At 35.2% G+C, this 25,527-nt stretch overlaps 2 protein-coding genes across 2 annotated transcripts; both read left to right on the top strand.

Moving 5' to 3' along the window:
- The first annotated feature begins 313 nt into the window (after positions 1-313).
- Positions 314-8,493, top strand: LOC146165533 (kelch-like protein 12). The gene is made up of 11 exons (XM_083380949.1): positions 314-433; positions 812-965; positions 1,028-1,245; positions 2,251-2,400; positions 3,083-3,164; positions 3,297-3,385; positions 4,712-4,910; positions 5,646-5,807; positions 6,273-6,416; positions 7,094-7,226; positions 7,516-8,493. Exons 1-11 carry the CDS (start codon positions 419-421, stop codon positions 7,769-7,771), a joined length of 1,602 nt encoding a protein of 533 aa, XP_083237075.1. The 5' UTR covers positions 314-418; the 3' UTR covers positions 7,772-8,493.
- Positions 8,494-11,189: 2,696 nt separating this feature from the next.
- On the top strand, positions 11,190-19,723 carry LOC146165532 (tropomodulin-1-like). Its single transcript, XM_083381556.1, has 8 exons — positions 11,190-11,383; positions 12,794-12,895; positions 13,497-13,671; positions 14,259-14,371; positions 15,264-15,371; positions 16,524-16,652; positions 17,806-17,949; positions 18,674-19,723. The coding sequence occupies exons 1-8, from the start codon at positions 11,249-11,251 to the stop codon at positions 18,863-18,865; spliced, it is 1,098 nt and encodes a 365-aa protein (XP_083237682.1). The 5' UTR covers positions 11,190-11,248; the 3' UTR covers positions 18,866-19,723.
- Positions 19,724-25,527: the final 5,804 nt, after the last annotated feature.

Raw genomic sequence — 25,527 nt, 5'->3', positions numbered from 1 at the left:
AACCAGATTAGGCGATATTTGTGTAGAACGTTGGATTGTACAAGAACATGGACCTTTACACCAAAGATTATCACAATCAAAATGTAATGAGCTGGTTAAACAGGTAAATGATGTTTGTAGTTTATAAGAGCTCGCAACATTTTATTGGCGTTAAAAACCTTGATTGACAATGATTGGAAACAACAGTTGCTTTTCTGGTTGTTTTTAAACACTGACACAATTATTGCACATTTTGCGTAACCTCTAAGGCCCCAAGGTAGCCAGTTGAATAAACAAAAGGCAAAAGTTCAAAACTCGTTGCTTTTACAGCGATCGATCGAGCAGCCAGAAATTCACCGATGCAAGACTAAAGTGTGACGGTAGGGAATTCCCCGTTCACAAAACCATCCTAGCGTCGGTTTCAGTTTTCTTTGAAACAATGTTTACCACAGAGGTAAGTGGAATGTGAATGTAAATAGAAAGATAGTGGTTGTATTCTGCAATTTGTTCCACACATAAACAAAAGAATGTTGATGTTCATTTACTGCGGACACGACTCTCAAGTCTAAAAAATTGATGGAATAGTTACCTTTCCTTTGCTTTGGCAACATGTGGTTTTATAATAGGAAAGGTAAAAAAGGGCAATTTGAAAAATGCCTTCTTTTTAGTTGCCACAAATTCACATTTCTAGATCTAAGAAGTTTTTATCTTTTATTTTTTGTATTGAGGCATATACCAACAGAAAAGCGGTTGAGTTGTACGCATATTGCCAACTCGAATCTGGAAAACAGGGGCATAGTTTTTTAACTTGAATTTCAAACTTTTTATCCAGATGTCTGAAAAATACCAAGAAAGTTTCGAAATCAGTGGTGTTAGCGCTAAAAAGCTGGAGGCAACTTTGGATTTTATTTACACTGGTGAAATCAAGATCGACCAGGAAAGCGTGTTTGATGTCTATGCAACTGCCAACTACTTTCTAATGTCAAGTAAGTTAACGGGGAAATGAAAGTTGCGTTTTGCATTTGTTGACATTCTATGTACCCAACAGGTTTAGAGAAAATGATTTACGACAAGGTTGTACGAAACCTAAACCCAGCAAATGCATTAAAGCACTGGAATATTGTGAGAAACATGGGATTTGAAAAGTTGCTGGAAAAATGCGAAGCTTATCTTCAGTTATATTTCCCGATCTTGAATGATAAAGAAACCATTGTTTTGTTGGATTTCGAAGCAATAAAAGCCCTGATCGACCTATCTCCATCTGGCGTAAGCATTTGTATGATGTGTGTAAAACAATTATACCAATGTTAAAGTTTTTATCACATGTTGAATATGATAAATGTCATAAAAATTTCACCAAGACATGAAATTATATATGATTAGGCTGTTTTAGGCAATAACAACCAATAAACAAAGCAGGGTGTCAAATCTACACGCATTTAGGCGTAATCGTTGCCTGTTGAAAAATTGTCTAAAACAGCGCTTCTTAACTTATGGGTCGCGAAACTCTTTATGTGGGCCAACCTTTTTAGATTACTATTTTTAATCTATCAGGACAAATAAAAGCTGCCGCCCGTTCGAATTACAATCAATTTGGCATTTTTTTTAAGTTTTGTTTGGGGTGGACATGAAATTTTTTACAGATATGACGTCAAAATGTTACATTATAATGTGCCATCACAAAGATACATCTATACGTGACGTCATGAAAAAGCTTCTTTATATTGTTTAAGTTGCATAACTTTCATTTACGAGGGTGCGATGAGACACACGGCGTCTTTAGGCCATATACAGTATTCAAAATTGGGTTTTATTAAGGACATATTGAAAAATGGAAAAGTAATCTAAATTCTCCGTAGCGCAAAAAAGTGCATTCAAATAGATAAAACAGGTAAAATAATGCAGTTGAGGTGGGCCATGTTCGGTATATTCGCATAAAAATGCCATAATCATTCGTTAGCCCCATTTCAGCAGGGCTGATACAGTCTACCCTCTACTCATGTCGATTCCATAGCTCCGAGTTTATATCTTATTTCGACTAATATTAAAAATCATTTCTATTTTCGTCAAACCGTATTTTATTCCGAAGATAATTTTACTTTAATTTTGATATTTTGCTGGATTCCAGCCTGACAATGTTTTTATCATTCTTTACACTCCACATTACATTCGACGTTAGACGCAAATAATTTCCCAATTCGGTGTTGATTTATGAACTTCAAAAATAACATCGAAAGCAATTGCCGATTACGATCTATTTTATATTTACAGTGTGAATCTCAGGAGGCTGCCTTGATGCATTTACAAAACTGGATAAGTCATGATTGGGAAAACAGGAAAAAATATTTCGGTGATTTGTTTTTGCTCCATAGGTGGGAAAACGTAACTGGTAGATTTTGGGTCGACAAGTTTAAATTGCAGGTAGGAAAACTTTATATAGAAAGCAACAGTATTCGTCATTATATGAGAAATTATATGAGAAATTATTTGCAGCACAATTCAACTTAAATAGCACACAAACGCTTAAATGGATAAAACTACTTAAAAATGCTTTAAAAAAATGTTGGTGCTTTAAAAACATTGTTGTGGCAATACACATACAACAGTTATATTAGCATTTGTCTTATAGTGCACAATAGTGTATAACAGGGGTGGGCAAATGTATTCAATGGAAGAGCCATTTGCAGAAAATACAAGCACCAAAGAGCCTCAAAGTTATTTCAATACAAAAACGGTAAATAATGCAAGGCCAGCCGCAATAACAACAGAATTGTAATATAACAAAACGGTAATAATCAACGCAATAATAACAGTAATAGCAAAATAACACGCATAATATTTATTAATATCAGTCTTTTGTTAACTAACTCTTCGGACTATGTCTAGTGGTACGTCATAAATGAAATTCTGGCCTAAATAAAGAAATAAAAAAGAGAGAAACGTTTATAAACGGTACCCTTGGTAACCTTTACAATTGTTTTGGAATTTTACGATTAAGCTAGAAGAGCCACAAAAAACATGCCGGTGAGCCGCAGTTTGCCCACCCCTGGTCTATAAAGTTTCGACATGCTTCTATGCAGTTTATGCTAATGTTGTTGTTCAGGAAGTCTGCTACGAGTTTCCACAGTGCATTGTTAGGTTTGTGGAAATACTATCTTTGTTGAACAGGAAATTATTACGTCCAGGTAGGATCTAAAAACGTGGTCCATTCATTTCCAATTGGTCATATTTCCTATGTTGAAATATTCAAACTTTTCCATTAGTTCACTTAATTGCTCTACTTTGGACTTTACGGTATAGTCATTTATTTTTTGCAGAACCAGGGCAAAGCATTTTGGTGATGAACGAAAATTCAACCTGTTTGAGGATGTTTGATCTTTTGACAAAGGAAGAAAAGATAGTTTCAGTAAGCTCAAATTTATAATTTTATCTTTTGTATATATTTTCGAGGAGGAAAGGTTAATCTAGTTAGCCAAATATTGTGACAGGAGTGCATAATTGCTAAAAGATGAGAGGCCGCCGCATAGGTTATTGTCAACGGCCGCATGCTGTGTATCCCTGGAATACGAGACTGGGGTTTGGACCAGGGCTGCGGAGTCGGAGTCGGACTCGGGTCTCGGGATTCGAGTAAGACCGCGCAAAACTACCTGAGTCCCGAGTCCGACGTGCGCATGCGCAGTATCAAATTTTTTTAACTGTTAAGGCGGCAAAATGTAAGTTGTAAAAGTGTAATAGCAAATGTGAAATATTTTTAAACCATGTAATGCGGGTGGATCAATTATGACACCAATATGAGTGGATTGCAGAAAATCAACCTTAACTTAGTTGCGTAAATGGGTAAATTACAGGCTGTAGAGTCAGAGCTGGACTCAGGACTCGACAAAATCTTACATTTGGCCGGAGGCGGACTCGGGACTCGGGAGTCGGAATCGGGTTGTTTTTAACCGACTCCGCAGCCCTGGTTTGGACATTGTTGTAATGACTTAAGTCAATGACTTGACTTGAGTGCACTTAAGTCACTGTTTTCAAATGACTTGAATTTTTATTTTCGGACATATTAACATGAGATGTTTTCATTGAGCTTTGTTTAATTGATGTAATGTTCAATTAAATGGATAGAAAAAATGAGATTTTTTCATTGAGTTTTTATTTAGTTTGGTTGTTTATTGAATTTTTTCTACTTACAAAATTTGGCTTGCTGTGATGCATTTTTGTTATTTTGGGTTAAGTTATTACTCGTTTACCAATTTTGGTAAGTGAGTGCTTACTTTTTATGTCAAGGACTGGACTTGGGACAAACGACTTGGAGATGTTTTACTGAGCTTTTTTAAATTCAGTTGTTTATCTGAATTTTTCCACATAAAACATTTTGCTCGCTATATGTTGCATTTTTGTTATTTTTTGGGCCAATTTTCTTAAGCTGATACTTACCTTGATGACAAGGACTTGACTTGGAATTGACTTAGTATAGTTATGACTTGACTGGGACATGACTTGTGATTTATTGTAAAATCCTTGAATTAGACTTGACTTTACTGGGACTTTTTTTCAAAAATGACTTGTTTACAACACTGGGTTTGGATAGGGAAAAAAAGAACAAGTTGTTTGGCGAGGTTGGGCATCAAGTTAATAAATTTGCACGGTTTCATGGCAATGTCATGTTTTCCGCTTATGTCTACGTGATTCGTTTCGAAATAATTTCCATTTTTAAAACGATTTTTATTGATTCCAGACGAGAGAACAGACACGTTTTGAGGCCGGTATAATCGCACACGAGAACTTTTGCTACATGGTTGGTGGTTATGTTGACAACCCAACAAACGTGACTAGTCACATCCAAAGACTAAACTGGAAGCATCCATCAAATGGTTGGGGTGATTACTGTAGCCTTAGAGCTACGCGCCGCCAATGTGGGGTGGCTTCTATAAACGGTTTGTTTGATTTTGAAATAACGGTTTCGATATTTTTTAACCCTCGACTTAACAGAAAGATCTCGGAGAAAATAAATCTGAGTTAGCAAAACGCCGTTCGCGATCCTTATTTGTTTAAAAGCATACACTAAACGTAAAATATTAGGATGCATTTAGGCTAATGTTGTAAAAAATACATTTTACAATGACAAAAAAAAATACATTTTTTGGAAAAAAAAGTGAATCAACTCAAAAAAACCTCAGCATATACCAGGCGAAATGTTTAGAGTAAACCTTATAAAAAGTAATAGTTAACCCAAGTAATTTGACTTAATTACTTAAGATTTGACTTGTTGGTCATTTAACAACAGACTGATGCGGGCTGCCGCAGACATTTATTTTAAAAAATACAAAATGGTTTAGTGCAGTGATTCCCAACCACAATGTAACAAATACCTAACAATTAGATGTGTTGTGTCGCACTAACTAATTCAGTACGTCCGGCAGTAGTAAAGATGCAGGTTTTATGTTACTTTATTTGTTTGGTCATATCTTATTGTGGGTCGCATAATAAAGTCGCGAACTGAAAAAAGATTGACAAGCAAAATACTGGTTTAGTGAGTGATTTGGTTCCGCAAACAAACAACTGGGAATCCACTATTTTCTTCTGTTTTGCTTTCTTTTACTTTTGGTGGACTCCCGAGAAACTGCAGGAGTTAAAGCAAAAATACAACAAAGCGATTTCTATTCTTGCAGATGACATATATGTTGTTGGAGGGTTTGGTTATAGCGCTGAACTTCGCCCGGAGAAATTTTCCAAAAATATCAATCGGTATACACAAACCGAAGTATTGAAAGGATGCAAAAAGAGTTCGGTAGATGTGGTGGGGCGACTACGGAACAACTGTTCATTTTCAGGTATGTAGGCCTATGTCACTGTATGCCGCTCTTATTAATTACTCATTGAAAGTTATATTACCCCCAAAAACGCATCAAAAATAATTTCGTGTTGAACTCAGAATTTTATTGACTTTTTAAAACTACTATATGAAAGTGTTGGTTTCCATAAAATGTCCCCAATAAACTTGCTTATAAGGGGCCGGACTAATTGCAAAAGTAGCACAGTAAAAGTTTTTATTCATGTGTCCTGACTACCAAATTGCAAAAAAACGCACTATTCCAAAGTTGAACTCCTTCTTCGTCTATTGCCGCGCATCTACATTGCAGAATATGGGCGACACGACGATTGTTGAATTAATATCTTATTTAATGCTGTATTTTAAACGCGATTAAAGGCAACTAGGACACTCCTAATAAACATGTATAAATGTTAGAGAATAGTGCTAGACCTGCATTGCCTAACTCCTGCTAATATGTTGCTAGGACAGTTACTTTGTTTAAACTACGACGAGAACACATGCGAGGTATACGATGTTGGAAGCCAAGAATCTGTGGACATTGAGCCTTTGGAGAAAAACACCTTAAAAGCAATTGACCTGGGCAACAAGTTACACCTTTTATCTATAGGTTAGTAGAAAGGCCGTTTTTTGTATTTGAAGTTTCCGTATTTAGTTGAATTTCAGCCATCTGATAAATTGTTTTATTTTAAGTTTGGATTTTTCTGGTACATCTTGGAAATAGTACATTGTCTACTTGGCATTTAACTTGTGATAATGTGACCACACATAGATCCTGTGTGTTTATTTTTGTGTTAATGTTTGTTTTTAACCTTGGTGAGCTGTATTTTACCTTCTGTATGTACATGAAACATATTTGTCCAACGAATGATATCTTTATCCGAAATAACCGCGAGACTTAACTTCAAAATTATAGGTTATTTAAAGTAATGTATTTCTAACAGGTCAAAAATTTGTCAAAATAAATTATTTTTAGGTTAAATTTGTCAAAATTTCAATTTTTCAGGTCAAAATTTTCTAATTTTTAGGTCAACAAATATTTGCCCTAATCATAACTAAAATTGCCATATTAATTTGGTATCGGACGAACACAGATCGGCCATCCCTAAGGACGAACATTAGTTTTTATTCATGTTTATTCCGAATATTATTACCATCAAATAGTGCTATTTGTTTTGTTGATGAGAAAGCCTTAACTTAGGTTTTAACGAAAATTTACAATTTTACATCAAACTCACTGCCAAATGCATAGTCATTCAAACTTGAAACGTAAATTTTGCTTTACAGAAAACAACCAATTGATATTGAAGGTGGCCAAGTCACGTGGTCTTTACGAACTTGTCGAACCCAACTTGGTTCACGTGAGCAAGTTACAAGATGCTTGCGTGGCGCATGGAAAGATCGTGGTCGCTGTTATAAGGTTGGTTTGGAGTTTAAAAGTTGAATTACATTCCATTTTTTTGCTTTATTTTTAAATTAAGAAGACCTACTTTAACACCCAAGAATAGGTGGGTTTTAAGAATTGTCCAATTGCAATAAATCAATTAGAGCAGCCTTTTTCAACCGTTGTGACGCGAATCTCTTCCATGGGGGCCGTGGAAGTTTTACTTCTTGTAAAAAACAAATTCCTGTAAATCTAAGAATTGTCAAGCGCTACAAACAACTCTAAAAAAGATAAAAAGAAATATATAAGGTGTTCCTTTGCTTAGCGAGAAAATCGAAAATGAGGTTCGCGCCGAAGTCGAAAACGACGGGGACGTTGAATCGAGCTCCAGCGATACTGAAGGCGATGTCGCCAGCACCAGTGGCGATCAACTTGACAACGAGGCCATTAAAGTCACAGCAAAAGTTGAAACAGTTCTCCGAATCTACGAAAGAGATCTGGAGCAAGAGAACTGGAGATTTATCTTCGAGACAAATGAAATCACGAGTTATTACAAACTCATCCCGTTAACCCTTGACTAGTAAGGAGTTATTCAACCGTGTCCCTCGGTCCCCCAGGCACCACAAGCATATAGCATATTTTAATTATTAGTCAGTGAAGTTCAAAATTAACATTTTCATTATGATCTTTGGAAGCTTTCTTTGTGACTTAATGTTAATTATTTTTTCTAATTCGTGGGCAAGGAGGCAAAGGCTCATAAAAGGTTGAGAACCGCTTGACTAGTGTTTTAATGAACCTGCGCATTTCAACTTTAATAACTGTATAAAGCTTAGAATTTCTATATTGTTTTTTAATTTGTTTGATGATGACCTTTTTTAACGATTATTAATGCCGAAACTTTTATGTTTTAATTGCGTTAGTATTAACAAATGTCTGAACACCTTCAAACATGTTTTAGTGTTCAGACACGACATAATCACAAAACTTACCGCGGAGATATGTTATACAGTGGGAAATTGATTTTGCACAAATAAAAAATATTTATTAGCTTAGGGCTTGGGCTTCCACCGTGGTCACGTGCCTGCAGTGGCTTAACAAACTGTGTAGGTCGTAGGTGTAGCATTTACCCTACTTTTTCGTCACTATACACGTGACCGTGTGACCGCAGCGTCAGCCAACGGCTTTTCCGCGTTTCGCGAGTCATTATACCTTATGCATCCTACTGAAATTGTCTTACTGATTAGCGGCTTGAATCACCGCTCCGTTTATCGTTGTGTTTCTGAAATTTGTTAATATACTCAAACGGGAAATTATCTACTGATTGGATTGACTTTGCTTTGACTTTGAGTAGAAGTAGTTAAGGACATTCTAGTAACCTATGTTCCTTTGGAGTCGGATTAAGAACTTGTAAGAGACTATGGCAGCCATCGACTCTCGTATATAGGGTCAGCGCCCACTTAAATGATCCTGCGTAAAACTTGTTATACATTTTGGTGTTCATAAAAAATCCACGCGCGTTTCGTGCGCGAAAATAAAAGTTCTTAACAAGGCATTTTGGATTAAATTGTGCGAGTACGAGTGCCGTACAGTTCTAGACAACCTTTTATAATACCGATACCAAAGAACGCCGCTTATATATGGTGAAATGTGCAAAATGGCTAACTTGAGTTTGCTTTAAAAAGAGTTTTTCTAAGAAATTTACCTTTTATGAAAAATACGCAGTCGGAATTGCAAACCTTAGATATAATTAAACGATTTTATATCGTAACATAGGCTACTCGGCTTAACAGTTTAACAACTTTCGGGCGAAAGTCGAGATATCCATGTTCTAAAACGGCACAGGACCACTGACAACTCGCAAAAAATATCTTAAGAGTGAGTGCTAAAGAAAGTACTGTAAATAAAATCATATTTTGCTAAATATTTGTGCTATTGGTTAAGTACATCTGACTAACATAGTGTTGGATAAGTTACCAAATCCAAAAGGGGCACAAGGGTACAAGCAGACAATCACTCGAAACAATTCGCGTTTAAAGTCAAATAAAAATTTTATACCGAAGGTTCGTTAATGGCAATATTTAAAAATTATATTACTGCCTTGTTCGGGCTTATGCTTAACTAATAAGAGGTTACGCACATTATGAAAAATATCGTGCATCGGTTCGCAAAAGCTACTGGAAGGAGCTTATTAAAGAGTTGTGAATTTATTATAAAAAGAGTTAACTACATCTCACAAAAAATACAATCATAAAAACCCTTTCAGTTCCAGTTTTATTATATTTTGTCTACTCGAGATTTTCGTTCTCCATTTATGATCTTCTATTTATAACAGTCAAAATTAGAGTTAGATTTCTATGATCCATTTTTTCTTGCCTTTTTTACGGAAGTTTGCTTTTCAAAGTTCAAATGAGGTGAGCTGTTTGTTTTGGAAAGTTTATATATTGTCGCGAGCCTGTTAATGTTGATTTATCCTTATTTGGCAAATCTGTTTTTATTTCACCTACGGCCATGTTTAGAAATGTAACCGCAGCAAGCAAAAATAGGACGCATTAAAACTGCGCTAGCGACTTACTGTGAAATCAGTAGCAAACTTGTCGTGAAATATCTCACTTAATGTCTGTCTTCTGAGCGCCGAATCAACTATCACGTCTATATTAATGGACTGATCGTTATGATAATTAGGGGAGGGCATATACGCATTGCGTAGTTTAAGTTCCAGGCATAACAGGTATGAAAGGAGTAGGTTTTGTTTTAGAACTGTTGTCAAAAGGAAAATAAGGGCGCTCTTTCACTATTGTACGTGAAAAGTTATACAAAAAAAAATAATAATAATACCGCGTACCACAACGCATATTGTTTGGGTTAGGGTTAGCGTTTGGGTGAGGGTGGGTCAAGTAATATTATGTTTATTATTAATAATAACTTGACCCACCTTCAACCAAACGCCCGCACCCTAACCCAAACAATATGCGTTGTGGTATGCGGCATGTGAAGAAAATTTTTTTTTTATTAATTTTTACGTACAATAGTGAAAAAACGCCAAAATAAGTCCGTTTTAATTAGTAGATAAAGAAAGTAATTCACTAGAAGATATTTTAGGCATTAATGGTAAAAATAGCGGCCCAAATAGACGTTAAAAGCGACATGCTTTATTTTCAAACGTTTCGGCAAATTGTAATGCCATCATCAGTGATCATTTGCCGAAACGTTTGAAAATAAAGCATGTCGCTTTTAATGTCTATTTGGGCCGTTATTTTCACCATTAAACTTATGAACAGATCCGTATATAGTGTTCCGAAATATTTTAGGCTGATTTGACACTTATAGCTGTATTTCGCCTAACAAATTGTAAGATTTCATCTTTTCACAAATTTTGACACTGGTCTAAAGTTCACCACAGCGTTGAAACAACTATTAAAGCAATGTACAATATTTGGAATGGTGTTTCAAGTATTATTATATTATGATATATTGTATGTTATTTACTAATATTGCTTAACCAATCCTAACTCAAATAATGTTCGCTATGGAAAGAGTCTAGACCAGCGCCTAAATTTTTATTGTGATGTTTGTTCCAAAATCCTGTTAAAATCGACTTCTTAAGCATTTCATTGTTTTCAACATTTTACATGAGCTATATTTACAAAACCTGGCTACCATTAATGTAAATAATAAAATGAAAGTTTGTGCTTTACTATTCCACAAGATATTAGTCATACAACAGATCAAACAAGTTTACCATCTAATGGTATAACTGAGGTTTTTGTCAAATAGCAACCTTTATGTATTCAAGGTGTATCATGCTGTGTTTGTATAGACTTTTTAAATAATGTAGTTCTTTGCACTATTAAAGAGATAAAAGGTTTTTTTCAGTATGTGTTTACTTTTAGAGTTTGGTAAGCTAAATCTATTACATTAATAATTTAAATCAACTATAAAGTTTAGAGATGACTGTTTTATATTTGTTTTTTTTTTAAACATGCATCTTTCAACAGGTGTAGTTTTTTCACTTTAACATTGTGTTGCAGCGTAGCCCATATTATAATTACTCCATCACCATGGCTGACTTGTTCGACGTGATGAAACAAGATCGGGAAAAATGTCTAAAAATCGACGAGGATGACATTTTGAACAAACTCACAGAAGAGGAATTGGCACAACTCACCCTTGAACTGGATGATTTGGATCCTGATGTATGTTGGACTTATTCCAAGTGTTGTTTTTTTATTTGGTATAAAGCAGGGGTTCCCAAACTGGGGTCCGCCTCAGACTAATTTGGGTCCGCGCAGCTGTTTCAAAGGGTCCGCAATGAGAATTGAATTAGTCTTTAAGTTTTTTAACATAAGTCTTTAGCGAATGTTTTTAAACATTAGGTTATGTTTTAAACATTGTCTTTTACCAATCTTAGTCTACGGTTATGCATTATTATTCGATAATAAAGCGTGTTTCATTGTCACTCGTGAAATCATAAAGCATCTATTATGCTGTACTGGTCCACCAGGCAAGGTTTGGAACCGCTGGTATAAAGTTTTATAAGCATGATTATCTGCTTGAGTTGTTAACATATTGCTGTTTTTCCAACAGCCAATGATTTTTATTGTATTCTTATTACTTAAATGTTAAACGTTGCCATGAAGTTTATTGGCAGTCCTTACTGTCTGTATATTATTTATGGCCCTAACATTTGAGTTTAAATATATTCATGTAAGGCTATATGCTTTGCTTTACTGACAAAATGTCATGAAATGCCTTAGGCACAGATGATATCAATATCACAGGACCAAAAATTAGATGAAATTGCTACAGGCTACGTTAGCTTGAAGCAAATAGTAAAAAGAGTTTGTCGTTAAAATGTAGAAATATCTTAATAGGATATTTCCTTTTAAATTTTGTAACATTTTACATGATTAAAGATGTCTTGTTGATTTAAGGACATTTGCCTGGGGCATTGTTATGTCATAAAAGCCCAATTGAGTTTGCCATTAACAACCACTTAACTGTCATTATGTTTCAATAAGGGAAGTGTGGCTGAAACATTTGAGTAATAACACTTGTGGATAACCATGGTGGCCAATTATGTTTTAAATTGGCATTTTAACTTTTTTGAATCTAGGACTTGAAAGAAGAAATTTACAAATCATTTCTCGTTTGTATTGCTAGCCCTATTGTAAAAATGTCTGCATAATTAATTACTGCTCCATGTATTGTGTTAATTAGCTTGACACGATCTGGCAGACTCTAGCTGCAGTGTCTGTTTGGCATAGTTTGAAGTGACATTTCAAAGTAGCCCACATCAAGAAATTCTTATCACTGACTTACCTTTTCAAACTATCCTAATTAAAACTAAAATAATGATGAACTTAAAAATATATTTAGGGCCCTTGGTAAAAAGCATATTGTCTCAATGTATTACATGCAAAGTTATTTCATATATTATATCTTAACATTTATAAAGAACTTCATAACCCTAGTGTTGATGGTCAACATATCCCATAATATGGTAAAAATATTAACATCATATTGATAACAAAACGACAGTTATTTACGCATATTAAAACTTTAAAAGATTTGCACAGCAACAATGCAATATTTTAAATTCACAGAACCAACTTCTTCCGGCCGGTTATCGGCAAAAAGACCAAACCAAGAAGGAACCAACGGGGGCACTAGACCGCGAAAAGCTGCTGGATTATATTGAAGAACAGGTTAGCAACCGTATGTAAATTTTAAAGAGCTTCCAAAATATTTTACATATAAATAGTTACTTTGAAATTTCTGATGTGAACAACTGCATACAACAAGAGTTTGCCTTTTTGGAAATGACCAGAATCGCACCCCACAATAAAAAAATGATATTTTCCAAATGCGTCAATATAAGCAAAAGTCAGTTAGTTACAACATCTTCACCATGTCATATAAAAAATGTAATACAAGTGCAGTCTGCTTTTTGCAGAATGTTAAGTGTTTAAATAATGTTTAACTTTAAACCATTTAATACTACTTAATGGAAGTATGTCATTTTTTATTAAATGGTAGTTTTGTATGAGTATTTTGGGGTCATTTTTTTTTACTTTACTTCACTATGTTTAAATTATCATAAAAATCATGAGATCTTAGACAAAAAAATCACATCACAAAAGATAAAAAGATTTATTGCACCGTACGTATGTACAACTACAAGAAACAACTTATAGTTAGACTTCATCTTTTACTTGTACATAGTCGAAGCAATTGGAAGAACGTAAAGAGATTTATTGACAGTAAAGAAATCACAACTTAACATGCCTATTTTTTACTTGTACATAGTCAAAACAATTAGAAGATGAGGAGGAATTTGTTCCGTACAAGCCCGGAGAGAAGCGAGGAAAAGTCTTCCAAGCTCCCGAGAAGTCGGAGAGTCTTCTCCCATCAGCTAACCTCGACCCTGAGCTGGAGGAATGTCTCAACAATGCAACCGAAGCTGAACTCACTGATATCGCTGGTGAGAAAGTCTGTGCCTGTTGTATTGCAAGTACCTGCAACTTGGCATGTCTGATATTCCCGTTATAACTTAACTCACTGATATTGCTGGTAAAAAAGTCTTGTGCTTACTGTATTGCCATTATAGGGTTGCCAAAACCTACAATTTTTTTTAATGTTATAGAATTTTTTGCATAACTGAGCCAGCAAATGCAACACTGGCTATTGGATGAAATTTCATATTTTATGTAGTTGTTAAGCCTTTAGCATAATAGCTAAAAAAACACAACTAAGAAACACTATTCTATAAAAATTTGTAGGATAATATACATATTTACATACAGAATGACTGTTAAAGTCAATATACGTTTTGAATATGTTTACATTTTCAACAATTATTCAAAACTGCTACCAACTTCTGTATGGGCTTTGTTATTCTTTCTTTGTTTAACTGTAGCCTTTATGACTTTGTATAAATAACATATTTGAACTTAGTATATAATAAAACAATGTACATTGAACCGGCTGCCTGGCTTGCACAAATGGCTCACGAGGGAGCTGCAGTTTTTATGAAAGTAATTTTTTTTAACTTAATGTATTGTTTACCAGCCATCCTTGGAATGCACACGCTGATGAATACCGACCAGTTCTACAGCTCCTTGAAGGGAACGGACATCGCAAACAAGACTGGATTCACAAGCATGACAAAATGTGAATTAAAGGTAAGTTATGACTAAGAACATGTGTTTTGTTTGGAACTAAAAAATACAAAACTTGGGCCAAAAACAATGTTGGTTCTTTCAAAAATAATTATGGATGTTACATTTCACGATGAAAGCAGGCAGGTGTATGGCAACATTTTTTTTTTCTGCATAAATTTAAAAAGTTTAAACTAAGAAATATTGTTCACAACAGTTTCCTGACCAAAAAATGTGGGCCACATTTTGTGATAGAAACAATTTTATATATTTAGCTGTGGTAATGTCAGCGTATTGTTGTGTGATTTCACTACACATGGCAAAAAGGTGACATACTTCTACACTCTGTAACAGTGTTTCGTAGACACCCACTCATGTTATATTGTATTTTTTGTTCCAATGTTTCTCTGAAATACAATGACGTACGTACAGAAAATATTATTTGAAACAGGCAACCGTTTATTTGTGGTTGAGTCAGCCAACCAACCAGTGATGTGAATCACAACATTTTGTATTAAGATAGTATGTTGCATGTTAAAGCAGCGGCTTCTAATCTTTTTAGCTTATGGAGGTTTACAATAATTTCACCACCAGCAACAAAACTGCAAAATGTAGGAAAATATTTATTGATCACTCTAAAAGAACACAAATAACATGTTTAAGAAGTTTAAAGGCTTGTTGAATAAATAAACTGCACATTTCCTTTCGGCTTCTGTAACAATGGGCTTTAAAATAGAAACCCTTAGCTTAAATGGCAACATTTTAATGTTCGACAGTAGTTAAAAAAAACGGATTATATCATTAACTTTACAATATATAATAACTTATTATGAATGATTATACAAAAATATTGTCTGAAGAACCATTTATATTTGACATGGATTGGTGTGCCAAAAAAGGTCCGTTTTTTTCACAGGTGACGCAAGTAAACGAACCCCCGAACCCCACCGATGTTGAAGGAACACTGAAACGAATCGCTGACAACGATTCTGATCTCGCAAAAGTTAACCTGAACAACATCAAGGTAAATGGATTCTTAATTCACTATAGTTTTTGCATTTTAGTTTTGGGACAGGTAATATCAATATTACAAGCCCAAGTGAAACTACTTAAAATAATCACCGGAATTCTTAGTTCACTATATTTCATCACGAACGCGTTTTTTTGGTTTTTTATTTTAGTGGCATTATGCTTCCCTAGTTTGCTTTAAATTTCTCTAGATTGCTCCATTTAGTTTCAATTTATGATGAACAATATGCTACCTGCTTTAAGAAATTGATGTAATACAAAGCACTAATTAGGAAGGGAATAGTGCCTTCAGATCGTAAATTCATTGCTTCTGTATGTTGGGCTAAGAAGCTAACATTCCCAAGTCCAAGTTAAGCTACTTGTAGCTTCCTTAAGGGCTGTTTCCACATTGTTCTTGGTAGCTGGTGTGTGCCCAAGTCGTAGCAACAACCATTGACTACCTTTCAGTGAATAACTCCCAACTATTTGCACAACACTTGTACAATCACATGTTTATTATCGTAACATGGTGGCTGTTTAACCAGTCGAGGACATTCAATTGATAGAAAAGGCAAAAACTTGTTTAGTGTTAACTTTACCCCATGTTTAAATATACATATATATATTATTACTGTAGGACTGTAGGTGAATATAACATTTTATTCTATTCTAAGCTTTACAAAATTGTTACAGAATATAATTGCCAACATATTTCTTTCTAAATATAAGCCATACACACTACCTAAGTAAAATTTTCCAATATGTTAATGTACAGCTGCAACGTGATCACGGCCCACTTAACTGTCAACAATGTTGGTTTATACTTCATTATCAGAGTGTACATAAGTCAAATTACTGAAATAAGGTGGAACTGGGCAGGCCAACTTGTGGGTTATAAATAATCATTCTCTAAAATACCACTGGTTTAGAATGTAATAGCCAAGCTCAAACAGAAGTAGGTATTATTTTGAACAACTCATTTAAAATGATACATACTTTTATATGGGCTTTGATGTTCTTACTACGTTGAATACTATTCATTTTCAACATCAGTTCAAAATTCTGTATGGGCTTTGATATTTTTGCCATGCCTACTATAACCTTCCACCGTTATGCTCAAAAATACCTATATTAACCGTAACCGTATTGTTTGCTTTTTATTCGCCAGAACATACCGATCCACGTTTTGAAGGATTACTGTGAGAAACTCAAAGTCAACACGCACGTTACATCTTGGTCACTTACCAACACAAGATGCAACGACCCAGTAGCTTTCGCCATCTCGGAAATGCTCAAGGTATTTTGTTCTCACTATCAGTTCAAATCTCTCGTACAAGCAATGTCATATTTATATAAGGTTTGGTTTGGGTGACCGCTAAGTAGTTTTAAGAGACCGCAAGTGTTTCATTTAAATACCAAAAAGTTGCAAGTCCAAAATTTGGCAAACCGCTGGAGAAATTTGAGGGGCCGCTTCGGTCCCCCAAAAAACACTGTTTATGGCCATATGATTCTGTTGCTTAAAGTTGTTTCTCTGATACCTAATGCACAATTGTTCGGTTCTAAGTGGCCAAGTGGCCTGAAAAGGACCGAAAACGTTTTCGCGTTGTACAAGAAAAATGCGCAACAAGGCAATTTTACATTAAAGACGCAAATATCTAGCATACTCGCCATTTCTATATTGTTACACTAGTGGTCCCCCAACCTCTTTATGAAATAAGTAATTTTTAAACTTAATTCCAGACAACTGTGGCTACACACGAAGTTATATACCTATTGTGCTCGTGTTTATGCCGGATTTGGTGATTTAGGCGACCCCATAGAGAAGGCTTTCCCAAGGCTTAGAGTAACGGTGCTTAACCTGTTTTTGTTTCCGTGTAGCTACATCCTGTGTAACGCCCTGTTGGAGTCGCTTCGTTTGCTAACAAAACTAGTTTCCTTTTACTTGGTTATAAATTATAATCAACACTCGTAAAAAGTAAAAAATCGACAAATGCGAACTGAGCTTACTAAACAACTAAACTAAACGCTTTATAACTGCCCTACTCGGAGTTAGAAATACTGACAGGGAATATTGTAGGACAAAAATACTTGTATATCAACTCAGGAACATTATAAAGTTACTTTCGTTTTGTAAGTGTTCGTGTAAGCCTACCAAGCCTGGACAAACTAGCAATTATTTAGATCACGTGCTTAGTTGCAAAATAGTGTAGGTATCAAAAAAGCCAAGAATTTCACGGAGATTTGACGAGAAGTACAGGTTCGTTTTCAGATCAACCGCAATGTGCTTGGTCTCATGTATTTTTGCGATAATATCACGTGTTTAGTTGCAAAGTACTGTCTGCATCTAAAAAGCGAAAACTTCTACAGTGATTTTACGATAAGGCAGATATCGCATTGTGTTTGCTGTGTTTTGTATTTTTGACAGCAGCTAAAACAACCACTTTTTTCAGATCAACCGCCAGCTTAAGGTGCTCAACATCGAGAGTAACTTTCTGACAGGAGAAGGAGTCCTCTCAATCCTGGAAGCTCTAGAGGAGAATGATGTCCTGGAGGAACTGAGGATCGACAACCAGAGAAACCAGTTTGGAAACAAGGTCAGACAACATCGACTTTGTTTGCTCATGGAGCGTTTTTTTATACGTCTGTTTGAGTGTATACATGTCATAAACATGATATCTGATTCTGTGTGAGTTTTGAGTAAAGTGCATTCAAAACGATTGTTTCACGATGCTATTTTTCCTTCTGTTTCGTGTTTTTGGGTTATTTTTAACATGGCATATATCCTCTCTAACAACTTTAGACCAGTAATTTCATAGTCTTTTTGAACAATATGGCGTCCCATGCACTACTTTAACAATTAGGTCGATTGTATATTCCGAAGCCACGCTATAAATCGTGGCGTTTCGACTTCAACTCCAGCACCAGTTTCAGTTTGTAGAGCAGTAACTGCACAATATCGAGCACCTTCAACTTTGTGCAGTTCTTCCACGTTTGTGACTATAAATGGAACTGGAACAACACAATCAACTTAAAACATGTAGGAAAATGTCATTTCACCTAATGGTCTCTAATCGTGACGCAAATAGTTGTATTACCATCTTAAAGATTTTCTAATATCTTTCGGCACCCTTTGGCATTAGAAATGGCTCACCAGGGCACCGCGTCACCCCATTTGGGAACCACTGGTCTAAGAAATATTACGAGCGTCGCGACGACCGCGGTAATGAGGAAATGTGTGGGCGGTATATCACACTAGAGAGGCATGCTGTGTAAAACTTAACTGCACAGTAATGTACCCTAATAAACATACTCTCACAGGTTGAAAAAGAAATCTGCGACCTCCTCGAGAAGAACACGACTTTGAAGAAGCTGGGTTACCAGTTCCGACTCCAGGGTCCCAGGAATCAAGCAGCTGACTACCTGACGCGCAACAACGACCTTAAACGGCGGACCAGGGTCGACTATAACCCATCAAGCGTCGTGTCTAAAACCTACACCAAGAAGAAGTAACTAGCTGTAGATGAAAAGCCTCTAAACACAAACCACTGACGAAATGTTGAGAGTTTTTTTTTTTATCTTGCTACCATTTGTTTTGCGTCAGTATTAAATTCTAAAAAAAATGAGCCGATATTGTAGCGAAAATCCAGTTTTTAAAGATGAGAAGAGTGTTTCAATTTGCCTATTCAGATACAAAGCACGGCGATTGCTTTCCAAGGTTTGTGTTGTTTTAAGGCTCCCGGCATTTTTTACGGTCTGATCAAGTTGCTTATACGCCGCAGTTTTTTTTCTACACACCATTTAAGCGTTGAAACTGCAGAAGACGCCTATCCCCTCAACTTGCATGCTGCGTTGCTTAATACCCCTTTATGAGAGCGCTCTTTAAATAAAATAATTACTGTATACTGTGCATGATTTTCGCTTTTGTTTCATTGCTCTTTTTTCTGCTTTGTACGTTGCAGTCTGTGGTTTTCATAAACTGAAATCTAGAGTATACCAACGCTCGTTTTGTCTGCTGAACCTTTCTTATTACACCTTGCTGCCTTTTAATGCTGGTGAACGAAATTCTGCTTTGTAATCTAGATCAATTTTTAAATGAAACAAGATTTTCTTATTTTAACTATAACTGGAAATTATATTAAATAACCGTTTCAGTCGAACAATTGTTTTCATATCTAGTTTTGAATCACAACAAAGTCTATTTGGCTTTTGTGACGTAACAACTTGCACTTTATAAGTGGCTTGGTACACTTTAATTTCATCTCCCGTTATTGTACGTTTGTATTTTCGATAGGACTTGAACGTACAGCGCCATATCTGTATTTTGTATATTTCTCTGGAGTGTTAATAAAGGGAGAACGTACTCCATTATTCAATCGTGTTGTATAGTTGCCAGCAGGTTTTTTTTTAAGGTTTGGTTTGGGTGACCGGCTGACTGCTAAGTACTTTTAAGAAACCTCAAGTGTTTCATTTAAATACCAAAAAGTCCAAAATTTGGGAAACCGCTGGAGAAATTTGGGGACCGTTTCGGTCCCCAAAAACAACTTGAAAAACACTGGTGGCCATTATAACTAACCTTATTCAGTGCGACCTTTTTTCGTGCATTTATTTTCACAGATAGATATCAACAAGTCCTAACCAACCGCCCCATAAGTGTGTTGTTACTTACCGCGGTGCTTCTTAGACTTTTTTAGTTTCGTTCACCCCTAGCATCTATCTCTAGATTTCATTCACCCTTGTCTCATGATATGATAAAACTATCTCGTCTATATTATATAACAGCACAAAATGCTCGCTTTAATCCATTTCTGACGGTTCACCCTGGGGTGAACCATTCACCTGATTAAGAAACACCGACTTATCTGGTACTATTTTTATAATACAGGTCTTAACTGTGCAACTTCAGCGTCGGTACCTCCAACGAAAAATAACTGACAACGCGCCTTTAAGAAAACATAATCGCCTTTTTCAACAAGACTTACTACGGGCTGTTCTAACATGAATCACTGGCGGATTTTTGATCTTGTCGAAATTTCCCTTGATGACGTGTAGTGTGTTTTATTGTTTTATTTCACGGATCCCATTTTACCCAATCTTCGTAATTTAGCCGCACACAAAATATATAATATATTAGGTAAGCATTGTAATTTAGACAACTTCTTGGTTCCTAGTCTTGTCCGAAGTTTTCTTACACCGTCCGATAATTTTGGACCGAAGGCGATACCTACCGAGTGGTATTATCGGCAATTGTCCGATACTAGGATGATATCGGAGCCGATTAACTGAGAATTTCAGCCTGGATTTGCGATCGAACCAGTCAGTTTTTAATTTTAAAATATTTTAAGGATTTTTATGAAAACGCCGAAAGGTCGGCCTAAAGAAAACCAGAGGTTTGAACTCTTGACTTCGGCCATATGTTGTTATGATTTGTTTTAAATGTTGCAGCCAAACCAGTAGCTTTATCAAAAAAAAAACACATCATCTTATCATATATATTATATAAAGATAGAGAGACAGCAACGGACCAACAACATTGCATTTATATTTCGGTTTATTTCACACAGTATTAATAAATTAATCAGTGCAGGGCGGTAGTGTGCATGTCCTTACGGATTCCTCTGATTGTAAGCGTCTTGAAATTTTCTGCAAAACAAAAATAACGGGTTTATTGTCGATCCATTGAATATGCGAAGGTGGTCTTACCTTTTCGATCCTCATACATTACCGGTCTTTACTGATATTTAAATCGGCAGCATTATTAACAAAACCTTTACACAAACGTTTATTTTATACCTACATCTGTAAAAAAATGGTTAAGCCTGAAATATATAAACGTGTTTAGGTGTACCTGCGAATAATGCAATAATGGAATAACTCAACTGGCACTAGAAATATTCCTGACAATAAACTATCGTAAACTTTTCACAAAAATCTCACGTCAACATTCGCCACACCACGCATACCACTAACAATCCAGAAACTTACCTTTGGTAACAAAAAATATTTACTGTTTTACTGTTAAAAACTAATTATCATTACCTTCATTTAAATCCCTGAAAGTTGTTCTTTGCTTCTTGCTTTCTCTTCTAATGAGGTTGACCTGGGATCCAAAATAAAGGTTGTAAACATTATGCGTATAGTTAAATCACTTTTAACAAAAATTAAGTAGCTTCGGTAAAACTGCTATATTTGAAAAAAAAAGGTAAACAATAATAAGCACCTTGATAAACTTCATAAAGTTGTCATTTCGCTTGCTTCTACTTCTTACGAGGTTGACATGGATTCTGCAGTAGAACAAATCACGGTAAATAAAATGTAAAACCTTTGTGTAGGCATACCCGGCGAAAATTAAACCTTCTTCGTGTCTTCGAGTTACTTGGCTTTCCTCTCTCCTGGACAACTCTATTAAAAAAATTTATCAAAATTATCGTCACGCTACCCAGTAATAAGTTAATTTAAATTACGAATTAAAAAAAAACAGCACCGAAATAGGTTTGTGGCCTTAATTTTTGTTAGATTTATGTTTTAACACTAGTTTTATGAGATGACTAATGCTACCAGGTGTAATTTAACATATAGTCCCAATCATAATCAATTACCTGGAAGGCTTTCTTAAAGTGAAAATTCGACGATGGGCAACGGTTGTTCTCGAACCCGTTAGGTGGCGATCACAAGCACGGCTCCATCCTGTTTAGAAACAAAAAATGTCAAGAAATTTCATAAAAAGTATGCAACCAAAGAAACAGTCCAACTTACCCGATGTTTGACTTTTCTTTTTCACTTTTTTCTTCTTTCTTTAATGCTTCAACGTCGCAGCTAGAGTCTTCCATGGCCTTATTTTCCCTATAGTTATTTTAGGCGCAAAATTTTACCTTTAAACGCACACAGCGACGCATTCAGGTGTTAAAATACAGCGACAAAATACGTAAAATAAAACAGCCGTGTTTATCGATTAAATCATCTTTAGTTATCTTTAATATTATTTATGGATCCATTTTATTTTGGTTCAGACTCAAAACATTAACCCCATTAATTAAATTACAATTATAGCTTAAAAAAATTGGTTTGTCTGAGCCAAAAAAGAATGGAAAACAATAAAGTAACATATAAATACGATGGCTGTAGCGCAGTTTTAAGGGGATAAATTAATAAAAAATAACTACTAATTTGTTAATATCCAATGTTGTTCCAATGTTAAAAAATATTCTTAAAATTCGAGATTCCAAAAACCACAGTCAACTTCGATTGAGGGACGCAAATTGAAAAATATAATTGTAAGGCAATATTTTTGTGACGATTGCAAACCTTGCAAACGACAAAAGAATATTGCAGTTCGGTTTTACGGTTTGTAAACCGTAAAAAAAACGCCGCATTGATAAAAACTGATTACGGAGAAACATTATAATCGTCCGTTACATTATCACGAAACCTTAAAATTAAAGCAACCGTCGTCTTTATGAAATCCACAACAATTGGCAGCAGGTTTCTGCTTGTCGATCACTGTTCCGCTGACGTGCAATTAAAATAAAACTCAAAAAGTTTAAAAATTAATAAATTACAGAATTTGACGTTTGATTAAAAGGAATATATCTATATTTTGCCTTTGCAGGCATCATATGATTCCTATATATTCATTTTAAACAAACTTTTTCCCGGCAATTTAAAAGTTTTTAAAATGTTGAGTTTTACTTGTTTATTCATAAACCGTTGACGTATCCATTACGTCATTCTAATAAGAAATGCGTCGACGTGAAACGTGACGTACAACTACGTCATGCACAAAAAAGTTGCAGTATGAAAAAACTGCTTGAAATAAAATCCAAACATTCAAAAATGTTTGTCGTTTGTCCGACAATCGAAGTTGACACGCTACAGCCACAAACACTATTGTTACGTCACTTGGTTAAGTACGACGATGACGGTAATTGTGACGTCAGCGGTGAGGTCGTTTGTGATGTCACGAAGATGAGGTGGAATTTGTAATTTGCGGCATCTTAAGTAAAACACACATGAGTAAGATAAAAATGACAAATCTGGTATAAAATCAGACAATTTCCAGTTAATTTTAAACAATAAATTGACTTATTTTTATCTTTAGAGTTTCCCATTACTTTTAAGCGTGGTAAAAAAAACATGGTTTCAAAATTTACCTTGGTTAAAGTATTATGCAGCACTTTTTCCGGTTTTCCTTCTCTACCTTTACACTTCTGTACCCTCTCGTCTCAGCGATGTTGTTGATCCTTCACAAAACAAAACTAGTTGAGACGATTGCCATAATAATCCAGAGTAAACGATGTTATCGGTAAATTTTGCTATATGTATATAACTGTATTGTCTCAAAACAACCATCCAACACACAAAGAACACACACATAGCCGCTTCATACTGTAACTCTGTGTATCATGCAACAGCAGTCAAAAAACAGCGAAAATAGTAATCAACAAATATACCAAAATAAGCGAACATTCTGTATCTAGGCTCTGCTAACTTAATCCGAACGTAAATTTTACGAGAATAGACAGCTGACTATTTATATTACGCACATAAAAGTTAAACTTTCTATCGTATAAAGCTGTGTTTCTAAAGTTTTACACTGCCAGTGTTAACCTGATACTATAGTTTGACTGAAATGCGCTTTCCAGAAAGGCCTGAATCCAATTCAATGTTGTGTCTTCCCGCCAATTGCTTAGCATTCCAACCTCGCCTAAATTTTGCCCAAGGAAAGCTAATTAATTAATTTAAAGCTTGAACTGATCGCAGCGTTGTTTTATGCCGTTCGACATTATCTGCGCGGAAGACGTTTTTAAATTGCGTTCTTCATAATGTTAATACGCTTTGGGTCAGTACATTTGACTTTTATTGCATTTTAAATGTTAATCTTGTTTTTACTATAAAAATACAAAATAGTTAAAATGATTAGTTGTAAAAAGTTTTTAGTGACTTTAAGCAAGGACTGTGGGGTCAACCCGAGTTCACGACTCTACAGCAGTGGTTCTCAACCATTTATGGCTTGTGGCAACCCTACGAGATTTTTTCGTAGGTAATTCACTAGATGCCACAATAAACGGAACTGGAATGACACACATTCATTCTGCACAGCGTAGAAAGTTTTAATTGGATTCATTCCACTCTAATCATACAAAAAATTTGCACTCTAATCCTGCGCAAAAAATCAAAAATCAGATTTTTAAAGATTCTTAAATATCTCTCGGCACCCTTGAGCATTAGAACTGACACCCCAGGGTGCCGCGGCCCCCCGGTTGAGAACCACTGCACTACAGCTTACGTAAGAAAACTAAGATGGATTTTCAGCAATCCATTCTAGGAATGTCATATAAATCATCCACCTTTACAAATCTATGTTGACGGTAATATCAGTTTTAAAAGTTGGTACTGCGCATGCGTACGTCGGACTTGGAATTCGGGTAGTTTTACGTGGTCTTACTCGAGTCCGACTCCATAGCCTTGCTTTTAATCTAAGCCAAATAAATGTCAACATTGCTCAGGCACAAATTTAAAAAAATAAATTTGTAACCTAAGTAAATACAGCAGTTCAAATAATCCTCATTACTAAATGTATTTTTAAGATCTCGATTTGTTTAACTTTTTTTAAATTACAGACATTTGTGTTGTTCTGTGTTCACTGTTTACTCCATCTAGCGGCTGTTTATTCACTACATTAAAGCACAACATAAGTCTACCAAGTGTGGTAATGACTTAAGTTCTATGACCAAAATGACTTAACTTAAACTTAAGTTATTTTGTCAAATACCTTGGGATTTAATATTTTTTATTAAAATTTATCTCAAGTTTTGCACATTAAATACTTACCAACTTTAATACTCAACAGTTTACTTTTATGTCACTGATACGACTTAAAATTGACTTGCTCTCATAACGACTTGACGGGGACTTAAGTCATTTCAAAATGCCGTATTTGCAAACATAAGTCTACTTAATTTACTCGATAATTCCTGATTTACCAACGTTATTAATTAATGTATACTTAAGCAAAGACTAACCTCTTTAATAGCTTGTCTTAACATGACTGTGAAACAAGAGTGTGGAACTTTTACACCCAATCGAAGTTGAAACGTACTGGATAATAGTTTATTTTAAGCAAACAATGTGAACGGTAAACATTTGAAAGACTGCAAAATGCAAGTGTAGGTAAG

The sequence above is a fragment of the Ascidiella aspersa genome, chromosome 2 (assembly GCF_963924565.1).
Source record: "Ascidiella aspersa chromosome 2, kaAscAspe10.2, whole genome shotgun sequence".
NCBI lineage: Eukaryota > Metazoa > Chordata > Ascidiacea > Phlebobranchia > Ascidiidae > Ascidiella > Ascidiella aspersa.
This window is presented reverse-complemented; position numbering and strand designations above follow the sequence as displayed.

Coding starts and splice junctions, on each gene's coding strand:
- LOC146165533 (XM_083380949.1), top strand. Junction 1,246..2,250: donor TCGACCTATCTCCATCTGGC/GTAAGCATTTGT, acceptor TTATATTTACAG/TGTGAATCTCAGGAGGCTGC. Junction 7,227..7,515: donor ATCGTGGTCGCTGTTATAAG/GTTGGTTTGGAG, acceptor TCCTTTGCTTAG/CGAGAAAATCGAAAATGAGG.
- LOC146165532 (XM_083381556.1), top strand. CDS start 11,249: ATGGCTGACTTGTTCGACGTGATGAAACAAGATCGGGAAAAATGTCTA. Junction 12,896..13,496: donor TGGATTATATTGAAGAACAG/GTTAGCAACCGT, acceptor ACTTGTACATAG/TCAAAACAATTAGAAGATGA. Junction 15,372..16,523: donor TTAACCTGAACAACATCAAG/GTAAATGGATTC, acceptor TTTATTCGCCAG/AACATACCGATCCACGTTTT.